The sequence below is a fragment of the Puma concolor genome, chromosome A2 (assembly GCF_028749965.1).
Source record: "Puma concolor isolate L17-30 chromosome A2, mPumCon1.1.hap2, whole genome shotgun sequence".
NCBI lineage: Eukaryota > Metazoa > Chordata > Mammalia > Carnivora > Felidae > Puma > Puma concolor.
The window spans coordinates 70,981,860-71,004,119 of NC_141668.1; the positions used below are offsets into that span (position 1 = coordinate 70,981,860).

At 38.3% G+C, this 22,260-nt stretch overlaps 1 protein-coding gene across 4 annotated transcripts in view; it reads right to left on the bottom strand.

Moving 5' to 3' along the window:
- Window positions 1–4,594: 4,594 nt before the first annotated feature.
- The window catches only part of DYNC1I1 (dynein cytoplasmic 1 intermediate chain 1), a 321,789-nt gene continuing 304,123 nt past the window's right edge, over window positions 4,595–22,260 (bottom strand). For all 4 annotated transcript variants that reach the window (XM_086695920.1, XM_086695909.1, XM_086695921.1 and 1 more), the window contains one exon: window positions 4,595–5,549. In XM_086695920.1, the coding sequence (XP_086552046.1) occupies window positions 5,439–5,549 (111 nt within the window). In that variant the 3' untranslated portion in view covers window positions 4,595–5,438. The remainder of the gene's footprint in view (window positions 5,550–22,260) is intronic.

Below are 22,260 nucleotides of genomic sequence, written 5' to 3' on the forward strand. Positions count from 1 at the left end.
CTCCATCGATTGGAAAGTTTTTCCCTCTTTACTGTCTTCCAAGGTCACCCTTGAAAATGGTTATAATATAGCTGTCATCCACTCTTTTTTCCTTTTCTTCTTCCTTTTCTTTCTTTTTCTTTCTTTTTCCCTTCCTTCCTTCCTTCCTTCCTTCCTTCCTTCCTTCCTTCCTTCCTTCCCTCCTTCCTTCCTTCCCTCCCTCCCTCCTGCCTTCCTTTCTTTTCCTTCCTCTCTCTCTCTCCCTCTCTCCCTCTCTTATTTTTGAGAGAGAGAGAGAGAGAGAGAGAGAGCCTGAGCAGGGGAAGGGCAGAGAGAAGGGGGTGCAGAGGATCTGAAGCAGGCTCCGCCCTGACTGCAGAGAGCCCAATGCAGGGCTCGAACTCATGAACCATGAGATTATGATCTGAGCTGAAGTCAGATACTCAACCAACTGAGCCACCCAGGTGCCCCAGCTGTCATCCATAGGTAAACCAGGCTCTGACCTTTCCTCTTTTTTCAGCCAGTCCTACCAAACCCTTCTGTGTAGCATGGGAAAGAGGTGCTGGTGAAATCCTGTTGGGTGACATTGGACTTCTGGGTTCCTTGCTCATGCAGCTTCCTCACGCCCTCTGGTTCTGCTCAGATGTACATCCTGAATGCACAATTTCCTTCTTATGGAAGAGGTTTCAGGTGGATCTTTCTGACTTTATGACATGGTGAGGCTGACAGGAGTCGACTTATAATGGGCTGTTTGGATGTCTGGTATCTTCATATTCCATGGTGAAGAGCTCTACCTCTTCCATCACCCAGTCACATGCCAGGAGCTATTTCTCAAAAGTCACCTAATTCTTTGCTTCAGATAGCATGACTTTCCTTTGGAACCCGTGGGCCACTGTTTTAATTTCCCTACTGGGGCCTGCCATAAGTTGCCATATTTTTTTCCCACCATTGACATTTCTAATACCATGGCATCAGCTGGTTGAATGGCTGAGTAGAGCTCCTTGCACTGCAGTTTAGATCTGCTGCAAGGTCATTTCTTAGTCTGAGCCCTACCCAAAACCTTGGAAGCCACCTGGTATAACAACAGACCAGAGCAGTATTCTTAGACATGGAGTGTGTTGCCTTGAGAACCCACAGAGGCCTACCAGGTGCTGTGCCTCCCTCTTGTGTTGGGAGTTCTAAGGGATATCCCAGCATAGACCTATCCATTGGATTTCTAAAAACTCCCCTGAAGTAGCGAGTTCCCACATCTTCCCTGAAATTATCTCCCACCCTCTGGAGTATATATACCTTATTGGACTTCTGGTGCATTAGTCAACCCTTGTTTATCCTGCCCAATCAGCGTGATGCCATTGATGTGATGGATTAGTGTAATGTTCTCTGGGTGTTCAGTCAAGTCCAGACCTACATAGAATATGGTGTAGGATAAGTGAACAGAGACAAAAGTGTAAATGAATATTGTTCTTACTCCCGCATAAGTATAAACCCTTTCTGATCTTATTATATAGTTGGAATAGAAAGTAATGCATTCATCAATCAGCCACATACCATGTACCAGAGGCCTTATTAATCTGTTCCAAGAAAGATTTCACATATGACACAGCAGCTATGATCAGAGCTCCTACTTGGTTTAGCTTGCACTACTCCAGTTATTCTCCAAGATCCATCTAGTTTATGAAGGGGCCAGACTGGTGTATTAAATGAATAAATGTCAGGGACCACCACTCTGCATCTTCTAGGGCTTTAAAAACATCACTAATGTTTGCCATGCTCTCAGCCCTACCCTAAGATGTAATGTTTTTCATTTACTGTCTTGGCAGGAGGAGGCGGAGTGTGGCAGTTTCAGAGATCTCCACTTGGCCTTCCTTCTGTGTAGCTCTTACTCCAGAGGCCAGGGACCCAATGCCAAATATGTTAGTTCCAGTTGAACACGTAGGGACTGGGGAAATGGTCACTGTGTGGGTCCACAGACCTAATAACCCCATTGTGACCTAGAAATGAGTGAGGACTTTATATACTGCCTAGTCACCATAAATTACCGGTCTAACTGGGGACTGTGACACAGATTTGGGTTTCAGTCTGAACTGAGACCCTGTATCCAATAGTTGTCAAGGTATCTGATTTTTCTTTCTGCGTTGTGCATTGCTCTGAATCAATGGCCATAGGTCCCTTCAGGGAAGGACTGAGGAAGTCGTCACAATACGTGTTTGCCATGATGTCCTTCCTGCTAGCAAGCTAGACACGTCTTCAGTCGGTGAGTTCTAGATCAAAAAATTCGCTCAGGTCTGGGTAATGAGCAAAGGATTGTGATTTTCTATTGAGGTAACTGCCTTCAGCTTCTTGCTCCTCCATTCTTGCTTTTATGTTTTTGGTGATAGATGTTAAGCACCATTTGAGCTGACCTGTTTTTCTCTTAGGATGCCTTGTTCTTTGGATGGGTAAAGCCTCCTTAGCTGCTCCTCTGATCTAGCTGGCCATTACAGTCATTGTGGCTTCCTGGCTTCTGGGGGTTGACTACCACCAGTTAACTAGCCACTGTTATTCTAGGGTCTTATCATCCCCATAGATACTAAGAAGTCCGTCTCTGTGACTGCCTCTCAGCCTTGGTGTACAGAGAAGGTCACCACTAAAATTCCTAGAGATGCTTATGCTTTTCTCACTGGCTCGTTGCTGATGGCGTTGGTGAAGAGTGTGTGCGCTGGGCCTCCCTATGGAATATAATTCTTGGATGTGTCTTCTAGCCTTACATAATATATCCATTCTAACCTATATACTTCCTTCAACCTCTTTGTTCTTTTCTGTACTATCGGTCAGGGCAACTCAGACATTTTCACTTCATGAAGTGAAGGCTTTTCAAGACTTCTAAGAACTACTGTATCAACCATCCTCCTCTGGGGTCGTTGCCAGAGTATAAAATCACATATCCTGAAAAAGTATCTCAAAGTCAGTGGATTCTTGCCTATCCAGTCTTACATTCTGGTTCCCTTAAACTCCTCAAAATCCAATTTCAGTGCTACTCCCCTGGCCCCTAATGGGATATGTTAATTCTTGCAACTCTTTTGGCGAATAGTCAATCTCTTTACTCTCTTATCAGGCCCAGCATGTCGTCCCCACCTAGATCATGCTGGGCAAGCCATCAGACAGAGATATTGGTCTGACCCTGAGAGAGAGAAGATAGGAGGGACGGAGAGAAGGAGGAAAGAAGATTAGTTTTAGATTGCAGTACAGTTCTATAAAGTTTTAGTAGTGCTTACGGGGAGTCCCTGAGCAAGTTACCTCTCAGGGAAGTTTTACATCTCCTAGGAACAGGCCTGCCTCAGTATCCCTGCCGTGCTGTAGTCAGCTGAGAGAAACCTGTGGAAAGCATGACCTTCAGCAAACATGGGGGTGGATTTCAAAGCAAAGCAGCTGGAGCTGTCAGTTATACTCTCTACAGTAGGAGATCAGAGAGGCAAATTTTCATGGCCGCCACATCCCTTCCAGGACACAAGCCGGGATGACTTGAATAGTTGCGGGCTGGCTGGGAGTCTGTCTATCCTCATGGCCTGTACATGGTCACCTCAGGCCTGTGTGTGGCCCAGAGGTCTCAGGATAGTTGTGCTTCTTTTACAGATACTTGTACTTCTTGGCTTAGGGACCAAGAATGAGTATGCCCAGAGACCTAGAAGGAAGCTGTAAGTCTTCTCACAACCGTGTCCTGGACCCCACACAGCATCACTTCCTCCATATTCCATCATTTATACCAGGTCAGCCCAGATTCCCCATGGAACAGCACTATGCAAGACTATTTTGGAGACTAGCTACCACAGTGGGATGCATATGTATATAAACTCATGTAATGTTTCACGTGCTTACTACAAGGGGTTCTGGCCTTTGTACTTTTCAGTCTTTACTCATGGAATCAGAGTTTGGTCTGTAATAGCTACATATGGGTTATTGCTTTATTCTTGGTCGTGTAGTATAAGCTTGAGAGACTTTTTTTTCCCCCTGATGCTTTTATTGGGTTGTTTTTAAACCTATTTAAGACCCTCATATTTTATTTTTAAAAATTTAATTCCTGCCTTCAAAGAATTTCGATATCTATATACCATATGGCACTTCCAGAAAAAGCATATCATTATTTTTAAAAGAAATCTCACAGTTCAAGGAGTCCCTACCACCAAAGCACCGTGGAGATTCTCTCCCTGAAAAACTGAAAGTCTGTCTTGAGATGTTTTAATTCTCTCTAGGCATGAAATGATTTTTGAGAAAATTGTCTGTTAAAATTGTTTACAGACATATTTCCAAGTCCAATAGCAAGAAACATAAATTTATGGTGTAAATTTTTTAAAAAGAAATATGTAGGCCATTTGGTATATCTCCATCTTAACCTGTTTTTCTTATTTTAACATTTGAGACCGTCTTGGGGCAAGAGTGGCTCGGGTAAAGGAGATAAGGGAAAGCTTTCCAGAAAACCACACACATTCCCTCGTAAAAATAAAACCAGAGTCTTGGTTTAAGTCCAACCAGGCTGGTTGCCTATAAGTTCATTATCAATCTTTAACATGGCCCTAACGTATCTCCCCCACCCCCTTGTCATAGCAACATTCGAATCAGTCTTTCCCTGGTGCAGACCTGGTTTGGAACGTTTTATTGGCAATACTGGTGTCATATTCAGGAACCACAAACTCTTGTTGGACTGTGTTAGCTTGAATGACAAGTATCAATGGTCAACTATATTTGAAATATTGTCAAAGTACCTAGAAATAATAGGCATTAAAATTCATTCCGTTCATTGCAACGAACCTCTAAAGATTTCTTGTCCTCCGTGGAACTGGCATACTGTAATTGTTCTTTGGAACTTAATGTAACCTCAACAGCAGCAGAGAGACAATACAGTCCTCTCATTATGCACATGCTCTAGGATCGTTTATTTTAATGCTTTCAAATCAATATGTTCCATGCAGCACACCACAATAAATAAGGAGCAGCAATGTTCTTCTAGTAAATCCGTTCATAATGTGAGTCACCATGTAAAACACCACATCTCAAGTCTTTGGCCCTGTGCCATATCATGAAGCACGCCACATCTGCACCTGATCATATCTGGCTTCATATGGATTTAATAGGACTATGCCAGAAGTGCATGTAAGAACAAATTTAACCAGAGGTTTCCAGCTATTAAATACAGCTACTAAGTAGTTAAAAGGCAACAACTAAACCCGTAAAGCCTCCCCCTCCCCTCCCCCCCCATTTTTGAGACAAATAGAAAGATAGAAATGATCTGGTGAATTTCAGGTCAGGGGAAAGCAGGGTGGGATACATTTGGAATACTTGGAGCAAAGCTGGCACAATATGACACCCAAAATGTCACACAACACTGTTACTGAATGGACACTGGATACAAGTGGAATCGATGACTGCAGAGCTGAGTTCTAGAAGGCGAAGGTGGGGGCTAGGGTGGGGATGGTTGGTTTCCATTAGGCAGATAACTCAACGGTGCCTTCCTCCTCGCTATCAGCTCTGTTGGCACGAATCTCCACGAGGGTCCTGGCAAATCGGGTCCATTCATCATTGTGGGGAACTGCAAGCTGCAAAGCGATTAATGGAAAATGGTGAACAAGGGATCTTAAAGGACTGAAAGCCTTGACGCCCACAGGACTGTTCCTCCTGAAGCAGCCATTTCCCTTGGAATATAAAGGAAACCAGATCTTCGTCTTCCTTGAATCGGCCCTGAAGTGTTGCTCTTAAACTGACAACTTAAGAGAATAAAGTCACTCATGGAATTTATGAAACTTTAAAAAAAAAACTTTTGTAAACTATACAATTACAGTAGCCAGTTAAAGAACTTTCAGTAATGAAAATTCATCATAAGACCAGAGTTAAAGTGAACATAGCAGATAAAAACTGCATATAATTGTCTAGGATTTTGAAATAACTGTGGTGTTGCCTTTCTAAGTCAATGCTATTGATCCTTTCTTAAAAGTGTTGCTAATGTGCTAATATGCATGGCAAAAGTATAGCTTACATATACAAAGAAATCTTACTATGAAATAATGATACGGCTTTTTCAGCAAGATCTTACACGGTGATAAGTAGCTAACATTTACCAAGAGTTCTGTTCTAAGTGCTTTACATGTATTAACCCATACCTCACAGCCCTAGGTAGGGTAATCTTGGTATTTCCTTTTTACAGAAGAAGAAATCGAGGCACAGAAAGATTAAATCATCTAAGGTTGTGTAGCTAGCAAATATCAATGCCAGTGCCATCTAACTCCAGTATCTGCATCTCTAGACAGTATCCTATACTGGTTTGCCAAAAAAGGGAGGTATATAAGATTTCCCAAAGCATATCTTCTTCTATGCACAATTCAGTGAGGAGAAAATTAATCCCACTGGATACAAGCTACATGTATAAATTCTGTTAGCTGATTTAAAGGATAGTGATTTCTCTACACAGCATCCAGAAATGAACTGCTTAAAGATACATTGCGAATGTTTGGAATAGAATAGAGAAGTATTTGATGATGAGAAGCATGATCAAGTAGAAGTCTGAATGGTTTTTATATAGAATAAAATTGATGCAGAATGTAGAGTGATTTTCTTAGAGGATTGCCCTGTAAGAGGGTATAATCCATCTATAGGTACTAGGTTCTATAAACATTAATAACACATTCGTCTCAATATACATTTTTGAAAATAAAAAACAGGAAGCAAATAAAGCTAAGCTTTGAGATCATTTTTATAGCTGAAAAGCTACCCACTATATACAGCTAAATGATTAGAACTTAACATTTTTATTACAGGGGATGATAATGTCAGATGCTAAGACAACTTTTTGGGGGATGTCATCAGCAGTCTACAGAGTATATCTTGCAATTAGTGTTCTAGTACTGAGGTTTAAATGTTTCAGTAATATGGGGCGCCTGGGTGGCGCAGTCGGTTAAGCGCCCGACTTCAGCCAGGTCACGATCTCGCGGTCCGTGAGTTCGAGCCCCGCGTCGGGCTCTGGGCTGATGGCTCGGAGCCTGGAGCCTGTTTCCGATTCTGTGTCTCCCTCTCTCTCTGCCCCTCCCCCATTCATGCTCTGTCTCTCTCTGTCCCAAAAATAAAATAAACGTTGAAAAAAAAATTAAAAAAAAAATAAATGTTTCAGTAATATAATTCTGGAAATGATATACAGGTAGGGGAATAAGTTCTACTGATTTTGAGAAATGCAGTACCAATAAGAATTCTCATTTAGTCATATGAATGAGTTTTGAATGGTTACTTCCCTAGTTATTGAAATGAATTCAAATTTCTTCTTAGGCAATGACATAAGTTCACAATAGTATCAAATGACACTGTTACCCCCTTTGCTCAGTCCATTTTCCCTACTTTGAGCTCTTTTCCTAGGTTCCACCGATCTTCATTTTTCTCTTCAATTTTAGAAAATACCGTACTGGGGAAATGAGGCCTTCAAGCTTCAAATGCTACTACAAAAGAGCTAACAAAAAGCATGAGCAGCAAAGGGTTGGTATCATATTTATATGAAAGAATAGGTTCACTACTTCCTTTCTCTCCTCCAACTCCTAACAAGTCCTCCCAAAAAGAACCACAAAACTAAAGCCTAGGAAGAGACAAAGCCAATCATGATAACATGATTATGACTTTTTCCAATACATAAAGGATAATGAAACTCTAGCTAAGGCACCTCATAATTTCATATAACTTTAAGTCCTGGAAAAAAGCAGTCCTCACTAATAATACATTATACAATATATAATAGAGTATATTGCTCTAGGAGTTTGGCTCCTTAACGTAACAGTATATTCTTGGTTGAAACGGTACAAGTTAACATATGATGCCATGCATAATGTTTTATTGATAGCAATATATAGAAACTATATGCTAAAATAAGAATGCAGGTAAATATGTTTCACATAGTTTCATTCAGTAGTAATGGCAAGGCCATTAAGAAACGATACTAATTAAGACTGTGAGCCATTAAGGTTTGAATATATGCCCAGATACAGTTTGAGACAGAACTGAGTATCATTTATGACGTTTAAGTTGCACATCTAACTGGTTGAAAGTGAATTTTATCAGATTTAAATGTTTCTAATAAAGTAACAACAATACCCTACAATGGAACTACATTTGAGCTTTTCCCCAGGGGTGGGAATAATAGTACTAGAATACCAACACCTGTCCTTAAAAGTACAGGTTTGCCCTCACAAAAGCGTTAATAGTATTCTAACATATCTTGTCCTCTCTTTGATCTGTGAAAGTTCCATTTAGGTTGGAAATATTAGAAGTTTAAAAAAAAATCCTGCCAAGTATTTTTCTGTCTAGAATACCATAAACTTCACAAAAATGTTAGTTTGCTTTGGTTCACAAAACACAAAACCACAACAAAAAACATTCCAGAGTCACACACAGTGCAAACACAACAGCTTCTAGAAACTTAAATTTACCTACCTCATCCTATTACACTTTCTCATTTAGTTGACTATAAAAATAAGCCACGATGACTGTAATGTTAGATTTAGAAGGTGAACTGCACACTGCCCCGTTTTTAGAATTAAGTATCACCGTCAGGAAGCACTTTAAGAATAATCTTAGCTTGAATGTGTGAACGTGCATTCACAGGCTGTTTCCACACCCAAAGTAACAATTTTTGGCATTTGAATTACTTGTAGGTAAGATCAAACAGTGGTCCTAACAAACAAGAAGACCAATCCTTTCATTTTACATCTGTGGCTGTAACCAGCATCCATTTGGACAGAACTGTCCCTCTTATCCTTGGCGGTTCCTGGCTTTTCTAACCTGGTTCTCTCTGATTAGAAATGGCTGGAAAGGGGGCACCTGGGTGGCTCAGTCAGTTAAGCGTCCAACTCTTGGTTTCAGCTCGAGTCATGATCTCATGGTTTGTGAGATCGAGACCTGTGTCAGGCTTTGTGCGGACAGTATGGAGCCTGCTTGGGATTCTCTCTCTCCCTCTCCCTCTCCAAATAAATAAATAAACTTAAACAAACAAATAAACAAACAAAAAACAAATAGCTGGAGGCTCAAGAGCAAAAATTCATTTCAGACTTTCTCTAGGACATCTTTAATCCAGTAATACCCTAACCATTAAGTAGGAAAATTCTTTGTTCATGTTTCTTAGTTAAAGAGTAAGACTGCCCTCATGTTCTTCTAACCAGAACACAAACGCATTCAATCAGCATGGACTGAGGACCAACTCTATGCCTGGCACTGTGCTAGGGATTAAAGATACAGCAGTGAATAATATTTTCTTAGGTCAAAATGTGTGAATACTGGCACAGGTGGGGGTTTTTTTTTTGTTGTTTTTTTGTTTTTTTAACTTCACTGACATTCAAAATATGCATAGCCTAAAATTTATTTTCTTACAGTGACAACCGTAACATGTCCCAGTGTGTGTTGTGTGTCAAGTAAGTAGCAGGAAAGCAAATGGCATGTTAATGACAAGGCTTCAGCATCTCTTTAAGTTTCCATCAAGGCATTAAAGGCTAAACCTAGAGCATCACTGTGGATTTGTTTTCCACTTGAAAAAAACAGTTTAGAATAATTTTTGAACAATCTCTATTTCGTGATAGGAAAAATAGTCACAAGTTTTTCATCATGATGAATAATTTTAATTAAAAGAAAAAAAGCACTGTGAAGGAAATGGCCCATTGTTATATCAAGGGAATACCATAAAGAAGGATTTGTAAAAATTCTTCCAGTATTGTACTGAACCACAGTGGATCTGGAAACATTTTCTGCCTTCAGATTCATCTGCCAAAGTCCACATCCTAGGTCAGGGATGATTCAGATTTTCCCAGTGCTTCACGTACAAGGTGCACCCAACAAGCCCATTCATACCCCCTACTAGAAGACTTTTCTAATTTTTTTGTGAAATGTATAAAGCACTTTTATGCCACAAGCACTCATGGCTCTAATTCCCGAGATGATAAAATCTTCCCTCTAAGGGTGATGACCTTGTATAGATATGCTATGAGCCTATTTTTACAACCGAGGGAACTAAGAACATAGATAGTTTCTGAGGTAGCAATTTGGCCATAAGGAGGAGGTAAAATGGAGCTCAGATTTGGACAGGAGACTTAAGTCCCGTTCTCATCTTGGTTACTGGCAATGGTCAGGCACTTAACCTCTCATTGCCTCAATTGTAAAATGGGGATGATAGTGTCTGACCCATTTATCAACAGAGATGTGAAGAGGATGAGAGAGGTAATCTAAGTGAAGAAAATACCATGAGTTCTTCATGGAATAGTCATGCATTCTTTCTCTTTAAACTGTCACTCACATTGAACACGTTCTTCCAAATGATATATGTAAATGGCATGCATATCGATTCAATAGCATTTTCGTGGTTTTGTTTTTATTTTCTTAAAATAATTCTGATGTCTACTATGTGAGGACATTAAGGAACAAGGCATGGACCTCTTTTAACAGGTAGGAAATAGAAGACCGGGGAGCTAAATGATTTGCTAAGATCGCCTAACTTTCACACGGTAGAATGGGCCAATCAGGAGCCTCGCCCCTTTAGGAAATGCCAGCTTACTGGCAGAATGGCAGGCAAGTAAGTGTTTTGAATCACCTGCTAAAAGAGTCTAAAGACTGTATTTAATCTTCTAAGATTCTTAGAAGATAAAAGGTCAAAAATAAAAAGCAAAAGTGTAAAAGCTGTGGAAATTTTATGGAAGTTGATCATTTTAGTCCCCTCGACTCCCTACTTCTGAGGCTGTTTCATGGATCTGCCCCTCCTGTCTGCCTGAACGGAAGAGAGGGCACCTCTGGATGCTGCCCCAGCCCGTCCCCCCAAAAACTAGCCTAACCACTAGGTGTCTGGCCTGGGTTTCTGGTGCACTTAAAGACAGGCAAAGATTGCAGAATAACTAAATATTGAGAATGGAGCCAAGGTTGACTTTTTCCACCTCCAGTATCAGCCAGATCAGTTTCTTTCCCTGCTTTGCCACTTACTTGCAGTATGTCCGTATGAAGACTGTTTTAACGTCTCCGATCTTAACTTCCTCATTTGTGAGAAAGGAATTTTGAGACCCATCTCCTAGGAGTGTTGCGAATATTAAATAAGACACATGCACACCCCCTCCACTGCCAAATATAATGGTTTTAGCACAGTGCTTGGCACATTATGAAACTGGAGGAAATGATGTTTTTTTTTTCCTATTTTTCCTTCATGCTTATTCTCTTTTCCATTTGGGGGAGGTAATTTTTGCTCCTTTCCTTTTCTTTCTTCCATTTCCCTCTTCTCACCTGTATAGAGCTGCATTTCTTTTTAGCAATATACCTTATTTTTATTACATTTGATTTCTTGAAAACCCACACAAATACTTTCCTAAATAGTCATACTTTTAATAATACCTAAAGTTCATGAGCTGGATATGAGGAAAGGGTTCTTTCAGATCACAAGAAAAATTCTGTCTACTTTTTATTGCTCATTTAAAAAATCAAACTTAAAGTATAATTACTCCTTGTAAATATACACATCCACAGATATGTCTACATATACATGCATATTTTTAATTTCTCAGGTATGCCAATCCAGCTTCCCCTAGCTCTGTCCTTGTTATGGCACTTTCTACAGTGGGATTCTACATTTTTAGCTCAAGTTATAAAGCTTTGTAACCACTGAACACGCTGTTATAAAAATCAAATGGCTTTTTATGACCAGGGTTAAATATCATTCATGTGTCCCTTTTTATAAGCACATGGCTAACAATTTTGAACAGTCCACAGTCAAGCCTCCCTCATTTGTTAGTAATTTTAAGGGGTTTATAGTACCTGGCAGCTGATTTGAAAAAGCTGCATTATCTGCAGTAACTCCTACCAGCTCAATGCTGAATTTTTTATGGTAAAAATATGTCTCGAGCATTGCTTATATAAAAGTAGGTTAATTTTTAAAAATCTTGGACAATTAAGACAGGAAGCTATTTTGTAATTTCAGTTTGGTTTCTCAGACACATTAAGCACGGCAAACAAATGAAAATGAGTAGGCCTCCAAGTCTGGGGACAAGTATTCCATCGATGTGTGGTTCATCAGCATCTTTGTAATCTTTTAATTAAATGGAGTCACTATAAAAAAGCCTGGGACGATTACGTTAGCCATCGATTCTGAACAGATAAATGACAACTTCTGTATGAACCCCAAAATTAAAGTTTTCTGTTAAAAAGATATCTTGCAAATCACCTTTTCACTTTAATATGCATTGGTTTTTTGTTGTTTTTAATGCATTTACAGAGACCGTGGAAGCGAATGCGGGTTTCCACAGAGACTAAACCCCTCTAAGCTTTAAAAGGTTTTTTAAAAGTGCAATTATTAACGGCACCCCAATTCAGGAGATTGTGGATTTACTGGTAACACGTTTGTGTTCAGAGGAAGCCGATATTTCTTAGGACAATTCCCTTTGCCACACACACAGAGGGAAGCAAAGTGGGAGGTAATATGCAATGAAACGGCCGCTGGAAAGACCAAGCTTACTCGCTTCACATAAATACAAGCTCCACTGTATTTAACTCTTGGGGGAGTCTAGCATCACTGGTAACAACGGATGAAACCACGGACCAAAATTCCAAGCCAGAATGCAGTATACAGAAGGGGTAAATACACTGCAGTATTCCACCACAAAAAGATAGTCTGTGTGGTAACTTAGTATTTACAGCACTTTTAGGGAAGGCCAGAAAGTAGAAGTTAATTAGTCTCCATTCTGTAGCATCTGCTGTTCCCGGTCAGTAGGTTAAAATTTCTGTGACATTTAGCAGCATGCAAACCTAGAGTAATCTGATGATTATTTGGCTATTTTTGGTGAAGAAAGAAAGAATTTATTTTATCATAAAATCCTATTCTAAGGGACCCCTCATCCACCCGTGAAGCTTGAGATCTCTCTGCCAAAGTTCTCTTCTCTAGTATCTTTAAATGGGTGGTTGATTTTTATAGCAGGTTAGAACACTACTTTAAAAAAAAAATCCATTACCACCCAATTAAGGAAAGAAGGACGAGACATGAAATCAAAGGTAAATAGTAATAAATATGGGTCTATATCAATTTCAATAAGTCAGCAACCATTGAAGGAAATTATTTTAAACACTATTCTTAAAAAATAAACACTTCTTCATGTTAAAATTTCACATTATAGGAAGCATGACAAAATTCTGGAGTTTTTACCTGCAGAGAGGGGAAAAAAATCACACAGCTGAAGAAGAAAGAGTTAATTTACTAAGGTCTACGGACGACCTTGTTCACATTTGTATTAAAATCTCATCCTTTTTTCTTGAGAAATCTCTTAAGCATTATTTTTTTCTATTATTTGGAACAATCTATTCCTCTGTCCAAAAGATGGAAAAAGTGCTAAAAACATTGGCTGATGGGCAATAATGGAAAATAAACTTTTAAAACTTCAATTACCACTCTTTTTCTAGAACAGAAAAGATCAAGAAAATGACAGGGAAATGAAAAAAGCATGGGCTACTCAAGCTAGTCTGTCATATTAGCTGACTAAACATATATCCTTTCTCTTCCTGATATTATTAACTATAGGTTTTCTAGTAAATTCCTAGCAACCACTGCATCTAAGCAGTTTTGACAAAAAGAAAGCTTATTGCTAAACACCTTAGAAACATTTACCAAGGTAATAAAAGAAATGTCATTCCCTCCTACTGAATGTTTGGGCATAAAAGAGGTATTTTTATAATGTAGTTCATGATTTACCATATCTATAGTGTCCAAAAAAAGCACAATGAAAAGGAAGCGTTTTTCCAGTGGTTTGACAACTATTTGAATCAGCTGTTAGGCTTTCATTACACTAGTGGCCAATCGCTCACTTTTAAAAGCACAAGAGGGCGGGGGAGTGGGATAGAGATTGGGGAAGAAGGACAAGCCCTCTTTTTAAAATGTTTTCTATATATCCTTCTCAGTGCAAACATAGTTAAATGGATTATTTTTCCTGTCCATCAGTTGATAGCCAACTTGGAGGCTGCATTCTGAATGCTTCACACAATTAAGCTTTCCCTTAACCTTCAACTTTCACATGTGAAACATTCACCCAAATATTTTCAGAGTGCCTATTATGTGCCAGGCACTGTGCAAGGCTGGGCTATCCCACTCAAATAGACAATTAATTGTTAAGTATCTACTTTGTGTATGTTTCTGTGGACATGCCACTCTAAACATTAGAAAAACCTTACTGAGGAATGTGATTAACCTAAGGAGGGCTGCCAAACTGAAAAAAAAAGAAAAATCTAAATCAAAAGGGTGGCTGGTTTTGAGGCTACTAGAACACGTTCACTTTTTTACCAAAGGTTCCTTAATGTTAAGATAAATAAAAATGAAATATTTCATCTACATATTGAGAAACTATTAGCTGGCCATGAGGGAGAAAGATCTTAGGGAATGGACCACTGATCAGTTTTATCTGCCACCCTAAAAAGGAAGGGTGCAAAATTTCTTCAACAATGTTAAGCTTTGATATTTCCTAAATGATAAATAATTCATGTTTTAAAATGGAGAAGATGTTCTGATAGCTGACATTCTCAGAAATCCATGCAAACCTTCTTTGAAATTAGAATAGAATGATTCACTCCCTCACTTTGCAAGTCCCACCTATATAACATATAAATATTTACACATAAACACGCATAGGCAGGTACTTGATTTCCTATCGTATCTTAGATGCACCAATAGTAACACCTGTACTCCTGTAAGAAACAAACAACTCTCCATTTCCATCCAGGCCAGTGTTAATCTAGCCTCACAGATGATTGGAGCCGCTTCATGCTCGGCTGGTCTAAGCTGTGATTTGAGGCTACTGTTCTAAGCAGTAATTTTTCAAGATAAAATTTAGCAGTTTTGAAATTCTAAAACTAAACAATTTTGTCAGCCATGAAAAAATTTAACACTATAATTAATGACTGCTTCAAGATCCAAACTGCTATTGAAGATGACAGTTTGAAATCACAGAAGAATCATAAAGATGATTAATTATACAAACTGGTACTTGTTGCAGAAGGTTTATATTCATAGGCCATTTATCACCAAAATGGGACTATATGAGTTTCATTGAATATTGCAAATTAGTATGCACACATTAATTTGGTTTTTATAAAGTTAGATATTAGGGTTTTCTTTTCATCAAATCAACTTCTCCATAATACATAAAAGTCGTTAAGTGTTTTCTTATCAATCCAGAGAAAAAGTAGATTGAAAAGATATTAATCCTATAAATTCATTTTTATAAACTAATGTACCTGAATAAGCACACTATTTATATAATAATTAGTTTAATTACAGTCTTTTACATATATAATTATCAAAATGAAAACCATGACTACTACATTCACTATAAGATGAGTAATTATAACATTAATTGGAATTAATAGTGCTTTTTCTTTTTCCTTTTTCAATTAAGCACTTTTCCTAGAAGAAATCAAGTTAATATTAAAATTACAATCTTACATTTTAACCAAATTATTTTATTTCAAATACATGTAATTTATTATGACAAGAAAATGAATTAACATATTACTTCAAAGTAGCTTATTTTATGTAATTATATTTATTAGCACCCCAAATCTGCTCATACGGATATGCCTTGGTGTTTTTTGACTTAACTGCACAGTGTTGTGGCTATGGCAATTAAAAATTCAGGTAAAAACTGAAAAGTCCCATTGAAAATCCCAATGCTTTGTTTCTATGTCATCGAATATCTAGATATTGTCGACAGAACTAAGTATTTGGATTTTCAGTTTTTATCTGGAGGTTTGGCACCACAGAATAACTTACGCCAAAGTCCTTTCTTCTCCATGGAGGGATATCAGAAGAAGTGTTTGGCATCAGCTAAAGAAAATAATATTGTTTATTCGCTGAAGAATAAGCCAGGACTTGCAAAGACCTTCAAGAATCTAGCAACTTGTGGCCACACTCACTTAATGAGAAACACAAGTGTTTGGGGTGATTATAACTGGACCTTCGTAACCCGAGCCCAGCTCCCTCTCCCTTCTGGAGGCTCAGCCATGCTCTCAGCTTCGTCATCAGCGGGGGATAATAGCCTTCATAAAGCACCATCATTAAATGAACTGATTTCAAATCCAGTTCTTTTTCATTATGGGACTCTTATTTGAATTAACCCCAAAATCTCAGTTAAACTTCATATTTTGTGTTCTGCACACCCCTTCCCCACGGAGCGGGGATTATTTATATTCAGGGCACACACTTCTTGTGGAAAATTGACCTAGGCCCTGTCCTACTGGCAAACACAAAGTAGTTCCACAAAGCAAACAATTATCGACTAAGTATAATCCACTTACAAACCAGAAACGTATTGTATTTATTTTGCGTCACTCAAATTCTTTTGCACTCTCAGCACTTCCAGTTTCTCAGATGCTTCTATACTGAACTGATATTTTAGGTGCAAGAGAGATGGCTGATCGAATCGCTTTCTTTTATCCCTGTGCTAGCGGGCTACGGAAACTGTTTGAGGCACTTTTTAATAGTCCCTGGACATTACACCTGGACTACCATTCTGAAGTGTGTTTCACAGGCCATTTTTCCTGTCGGGATCCCAAATAAACTGTCATCCTAATTTTTCATTTGAGCTTTAAAATGCACTCAGATGAAGATTTAAATCGTGCAGGTACATTTAATCTCTCCTATTCACCTGCAGTTTTCCTTTCCAAGAATTTTGCAAGACCCTTGTAATATATTAACAAATGTCCAATTTACTGTATTTATTGAAATCTGTAATAAAATGACTGCTATTCTTTTAGCCCCCAAAGAGTCGTATGAAACAAGCGATTTGAAATGCCGTCAAAGTTCAGGGTTAAAATGCAAAGATGAATTCATGTTTCCTTAGGTAATTAGTGCGTGGGATACCAAACCAATAATAGCTAAGGGTGCACAGATTTATTCGTCTCCAAGTTTGTTTTTAAGTTGCCGTTTTATTTTTCAAGTTCTGCTGTAAGCTGAAAATGACTTTGGAATCTTATCATTTGGCTATTGTAGAAATATAATCAGGGATTTGAAACTTATGTGTGTTTATCACAACTGAAAACAAAATCTTCCCTGGAAGAGGTTAATGGAAAAAGAAATAACAGGAGGTGGAGAATAAACTGCTTTTTTTAAAACTGGAGCTGCAAACAGCATTCTAACTAATTCAGATAAGCAGCAAACATAGTTGTTAGGGGATATTTATGACAGCCCATCTATGTGACAGCACTGAAGCATTAACAATAGCAATGGGCTTTCTATAAAACACATCTGCAAGACAGACAGGTAGATAGGCTGACTATCAATCATCAGGACACGTGAATAATTCTATACTCACTGGCCCATGTACTATTAAAATCAGCTTCATATATATATGTATATGTATATGTATATATATATATATATATATACACACACACACACACACACATACATACATACATACATAAAAGCTTGCTCTTCAGTAAAGGAGCCATGGTGGAGCCATGGGTAATTCTTATTTTTAATTCTTTAGAATATGTGTGTTCACACATCATTTAAAAAATCCAACAATGATTAACAGTCCTCTTTGGGTGTATTCTGAAGCGGCATACACACAGTGTTTTCAGGTTATATTTGGAGTTAACTTATGACTTGTTATCTTCTCCGCGTTTCAGTTAATTGAATGGGATCATACAGCTTCACAACAGACTGCATCCCACAGTTTGAAGAGAAAGATCCTCAAAACTTATTCAAGAGCGAGGCTCATCTTTAACTTTACATTTTAGAAAATGTAAATCGTGCATGCAAGCACTGTCTATTTTAATAACTTTTAAGATGCACAAACAGAATAAAAATTATAGCCAAATAATAAAAGGGATCTTCTCTGTCTTTCACTGAATTCACATAACTTCCATTTATGCTAATGGGAGTTGAGCACCTGCTCCGCAAAGAAAATAGACCCCTGTCTGTGAAAATAAATGTGTGCAGTATATTTTCCAGCTACAATGCTAAAATCAAACAACCAAAAATGTGTGCTATATAAACAAAGCATCATGTGGCCTACCTGAAAACACTGCTGTCTTATACTTTACCTCATTAGTCATATATCCCAAGATATTACTCATACCTTAGCCATTTAAATGCAATAAAAAGGAAAAAAGGGGGTAGGGGGCAGATGGACATACTCAATCTGCTGATTTCAGTGAGCTCATACACAATCCTCTGTTTACCCCTTCAGAAGTTCATAATAAATTGCATCAGCAAATCTGGATTCGGGCCATTTCTCTCTGCCATCATCTTAAAAGTCATGGAAGATAATTGTACATAATAGAAGAGGGCATGATCATGTGCTGAGACTCCCGGTGGCAGCTGCAGCCTCAGCTGGGACAGGAGATGAGGCAGACGGTTGTTAACCACCGGTGGCACCCAAGTCCCTTTCTGCATGGCTCTTCTGGTTGGGCATCAGGTCTCAGAGGAAGCAGGTCTACCTAGACTTGAATGGGGACATCTCCACTGGTAGTCACAGAAGTCTCTTATCAGGCAGTACTTGATGATGGTGTGACAATTAAGTGACAGAGAAAGGCTGTCCCTCTCCACTCCAAATCATAGTAGGCATCATAGAGATCTTTTCCCCAAACTCTATTATACTTTCGGTTAAAATTACGGTATGATCAAAACAAGGGTATGGGGAGTGAATGAGAATATCCATACGGTTTCAGCTCTGTTCTTCTGGGCCTCATGATGTTTATAATCTACAGCCTTTGCTATTCCATTCAACATTTTTAAATAGTCTTAAGACATAAGTAATAATAAGATCATACAACATGTGCTACAAATGACCACCTTTCTAAAGACTTCTCCTTTTTCCTAACAGTCTAGGTCAAGGCCATAATTTTTCATTTCTGATTTGCATCATGTATAGAATTAAGAACAATATTCTTGTGGCAAGACTGGCTACATAATTCTGCAGGGGGGTGCAAACATGAAAATGTGGGGTGCCTTGTTGAAAAATTTCTGAACGGTTGCAAGACGGTGACAGCTAAGCATGAAGCCAAGCTGAAGGAACCTCTATGCACAGCACCTGTGAGACTGCACAGGTAACCCAAGCAGGAAGCAGGAAGCCAGCCTCACTCTCGGAATAGGACCTTGGTGAGAGGGAGCCTGCCGCCCCCTCCCCTCTCCTCAAATCAACCAGGGAGAAATGAACGTGAGGTGTCTTCCTGCAGACAGACAACTATTCAGTGTACTGAGGTCTCAAAAAAAAAAAAATGGATCAACAAGGCATACTCTAGAAACTACCATTTACTTTCTTGTGCAGATTGTATTATAAGGCTTATTTAAAAGTGTTTCATCTTCTTTCTGAGAGGGTTCCATAAAGCAAGATTTTCCATCCAAAGGCCAGCATGACCCTGGTGAGGGGTTCAGTTTTAATGGGGACCAGAGGACCAATTCTGAATACAGATAATGGTAGCACAGTCTACTAGCAATTTGATCCTCAATGCCATATGTTTTCTTTCTCTCTATATTTTCCCCTTTTTAAATCACTTCCTGCTCAAACCCCTTCCCTCTTGTCACCCATGCACGAGCCTTAGATTTGACCTCAAATTCTAAATGGGGCCAGTTTGCTGTGAAGACACTCTGTCTGGCTTTCTGCAGTTTAGGTGATTTGGAAGGCTGAGGACACACTGTTTAGAGGGTGCCCTTCTCTAGTAAGTACAGCTAAGCTCTGTCAGTTCTAGACTGGTGAACGAGACAGCGGTAATTACAATAATGGCGGCATTTGCCCATGAAGTGATCTACCGTCTCTCAGAAGTGGACTTCAGCTGAGGTCCGCTTCCCTTTCAGTACATGGAGACTGTATATAGAGTTGGCCTTCAGAGATTTAGAATAGGCATTAGAGATGAGCAAAGAGAAAAGGACCTCTTCCCTTTATCTTTCCAAAGAAACAAACATGAGCTACATTTGTAAATACCTTTCAAAAATACTTAGGAAAAAAAACTACAGTGAAGACAAAATTATCTTAAGTCTGGGTTTTTCTGAGCTATAGATTGCTTTGTGTATTGACTAAACAATACAGAAAAAAAAAAACTGTTCAAATGTATAAGCCTATCCTGATTTTTTTTGGTCATTCAGGGAAGGACTAGAAGATTATATAATATTACCTACTCTCAATAAAATAGTATATCCTTTTTTTTCCGGGTAGTGAATTTGTAGGGATAAACAACCCTACAAATTGTTTGGCCTATTATGTGTCACAGAGATTTTTCTATAGCCTGTCTAGACTCCAGACAATAGACGAGACTGGTCTATAGTTGCAGACATTTCTATAGTCTGTAATATCACTTAGGAAAGTAAGAGCAATAATACAAAAATGAAAACCAGGCTGACCTGCCACTACGATAGTAGAAATATGAGTATAACAACACTTTACAATTTCGAAATGATGATAGCAACCTAGAAGGAAGTTTTAGCAGCCACATATCAGCCAAGGCAACTTTTGCAAAATCATTTTTTGCTCCTAAAATATGAGTCATATTTGAGTAATTCTGTCCACAGGCTATAAAATCACTTTATTACAGAACATTCTGTATATATGTCATATTGTGTTTTCTTATTGCATGGGGATTGTGTGTATGTATATATGTATGTATGTGCATATACATTATACATATATGTTACATATAGATAACAACAAATACATATATGTGTGTGTGTGTGTATATATATATATATATATATATATATATATAATATCTGTGGTCAACGTAAAGATTTTTCAAAAACTTTTCTTGAAACAGACCAGATTGTTAAACTATTCTACTTTCCATCCCTCTTGGACAAAACATTACTGTTGCATATGATCTTAAGAGGATTAAGTGACATTATGTATAACAAGCAAGGGAGGTAGAGAAAAGAGTTTAAATTTCATCTACTTTCTGCCATTTCATCTCTGAGCATGCCTCCACATCTATTTCTCTCCCACAATTACACTTGTTATAAACAAAAGAGAGAGAGAGAAAAAAAAAACCCTTGTTTTTTAATGTTCTTCTTTGCTAGCTTTTTAATTTTTTAGTAAATGAACTAATGAAGAAGGTTTTTGTTGTTGCTTAGTTTTATTTTGATGAAGACAGTGCAAAAGATGTATTGAATATAAAGAATAATCACTGAAGAAAACATTGCTATAAAACCATTGGCAGTGTTTTTGATTCAGAAGGTATTCTCTTTCCCAAAGACTCCAAACTACGTCAATAGTCACCAGACCATTTGTATCTTCACCACTGGGGATGAATATTAACAGAGTCTTTGTTGCTGTTGGGATGACTCAGCTTGTGGCATCAGGAGTGGTTAAGGAAGTGTCTAATGAAATAGATAACATGCAGTAAAGCTGAGAGGTTTCTGAATGTTTTACTTAGCAGTGCACATCCCCAAATAGAAAATTCCCATCTCAAGAGTCCTTCAGTTTCTCTTTCTGGCTGAATTAAAAGCAGCAGCAGCAACAACAACAACAACACCTAGTTCGTTTCAACATAATCAACCCCACATACAGTAGTGTATAATAAATCGTTGCAGTGTAGGACAAACCATCCGGGACTCTGCCAAATGTACAGAATGCCGACTGATGAAACCATACGGAACCTTGTCAGTGTGATCAGCTAAACCCATCCGCCAGGCAGGCACAGAGTACTTCCTAGGTCCAGGGAGTTATACATACAAATGTGGTACATTTTTCCCCTGGAATGCAAATTCTAGATTCATATTACACCAGAATAGCATTACACAGCACTCTTGTTTTGTTTTGCTTGAAAGTTCAATATTTTCTTTGTCTTTAAGGAAAAAATTCTTTAACCTCATTGCAAATGAAAGCTTTTGTCAACACTTTCCCATTTAGTAAAAATAGATACGTTTAAGTACAATTGATTGATAATGTAATATTTAAATAAAGATAGCATAAAAATTTAAAGAGATTTCTCTGAAATACAAGATATAGATTTTTGCTCTTTGATATGTGCCATGATGTTCAGGAATACTTCATATATAATGTAACACATTATGTATGTAATACAATGTAGCTATACCAGAGATATATACCTCATAGAATAACTTTGAATATCATGAAAATAGTACAAATTCGGATTCACTTCAGCTTCTTTAATATACTGTGAAGAGAGCACAACCTCAGCCTCTTTAATTGGCTACATTTCAACTAAAGAGTAATAGTATACACTTTAAGTGAACATAATGAAAACTGGACTTTTTGTTTGTTTAACAAATTCCAAATTCAATGCTAGCATGATGCATTGGACAAACTTTCCATT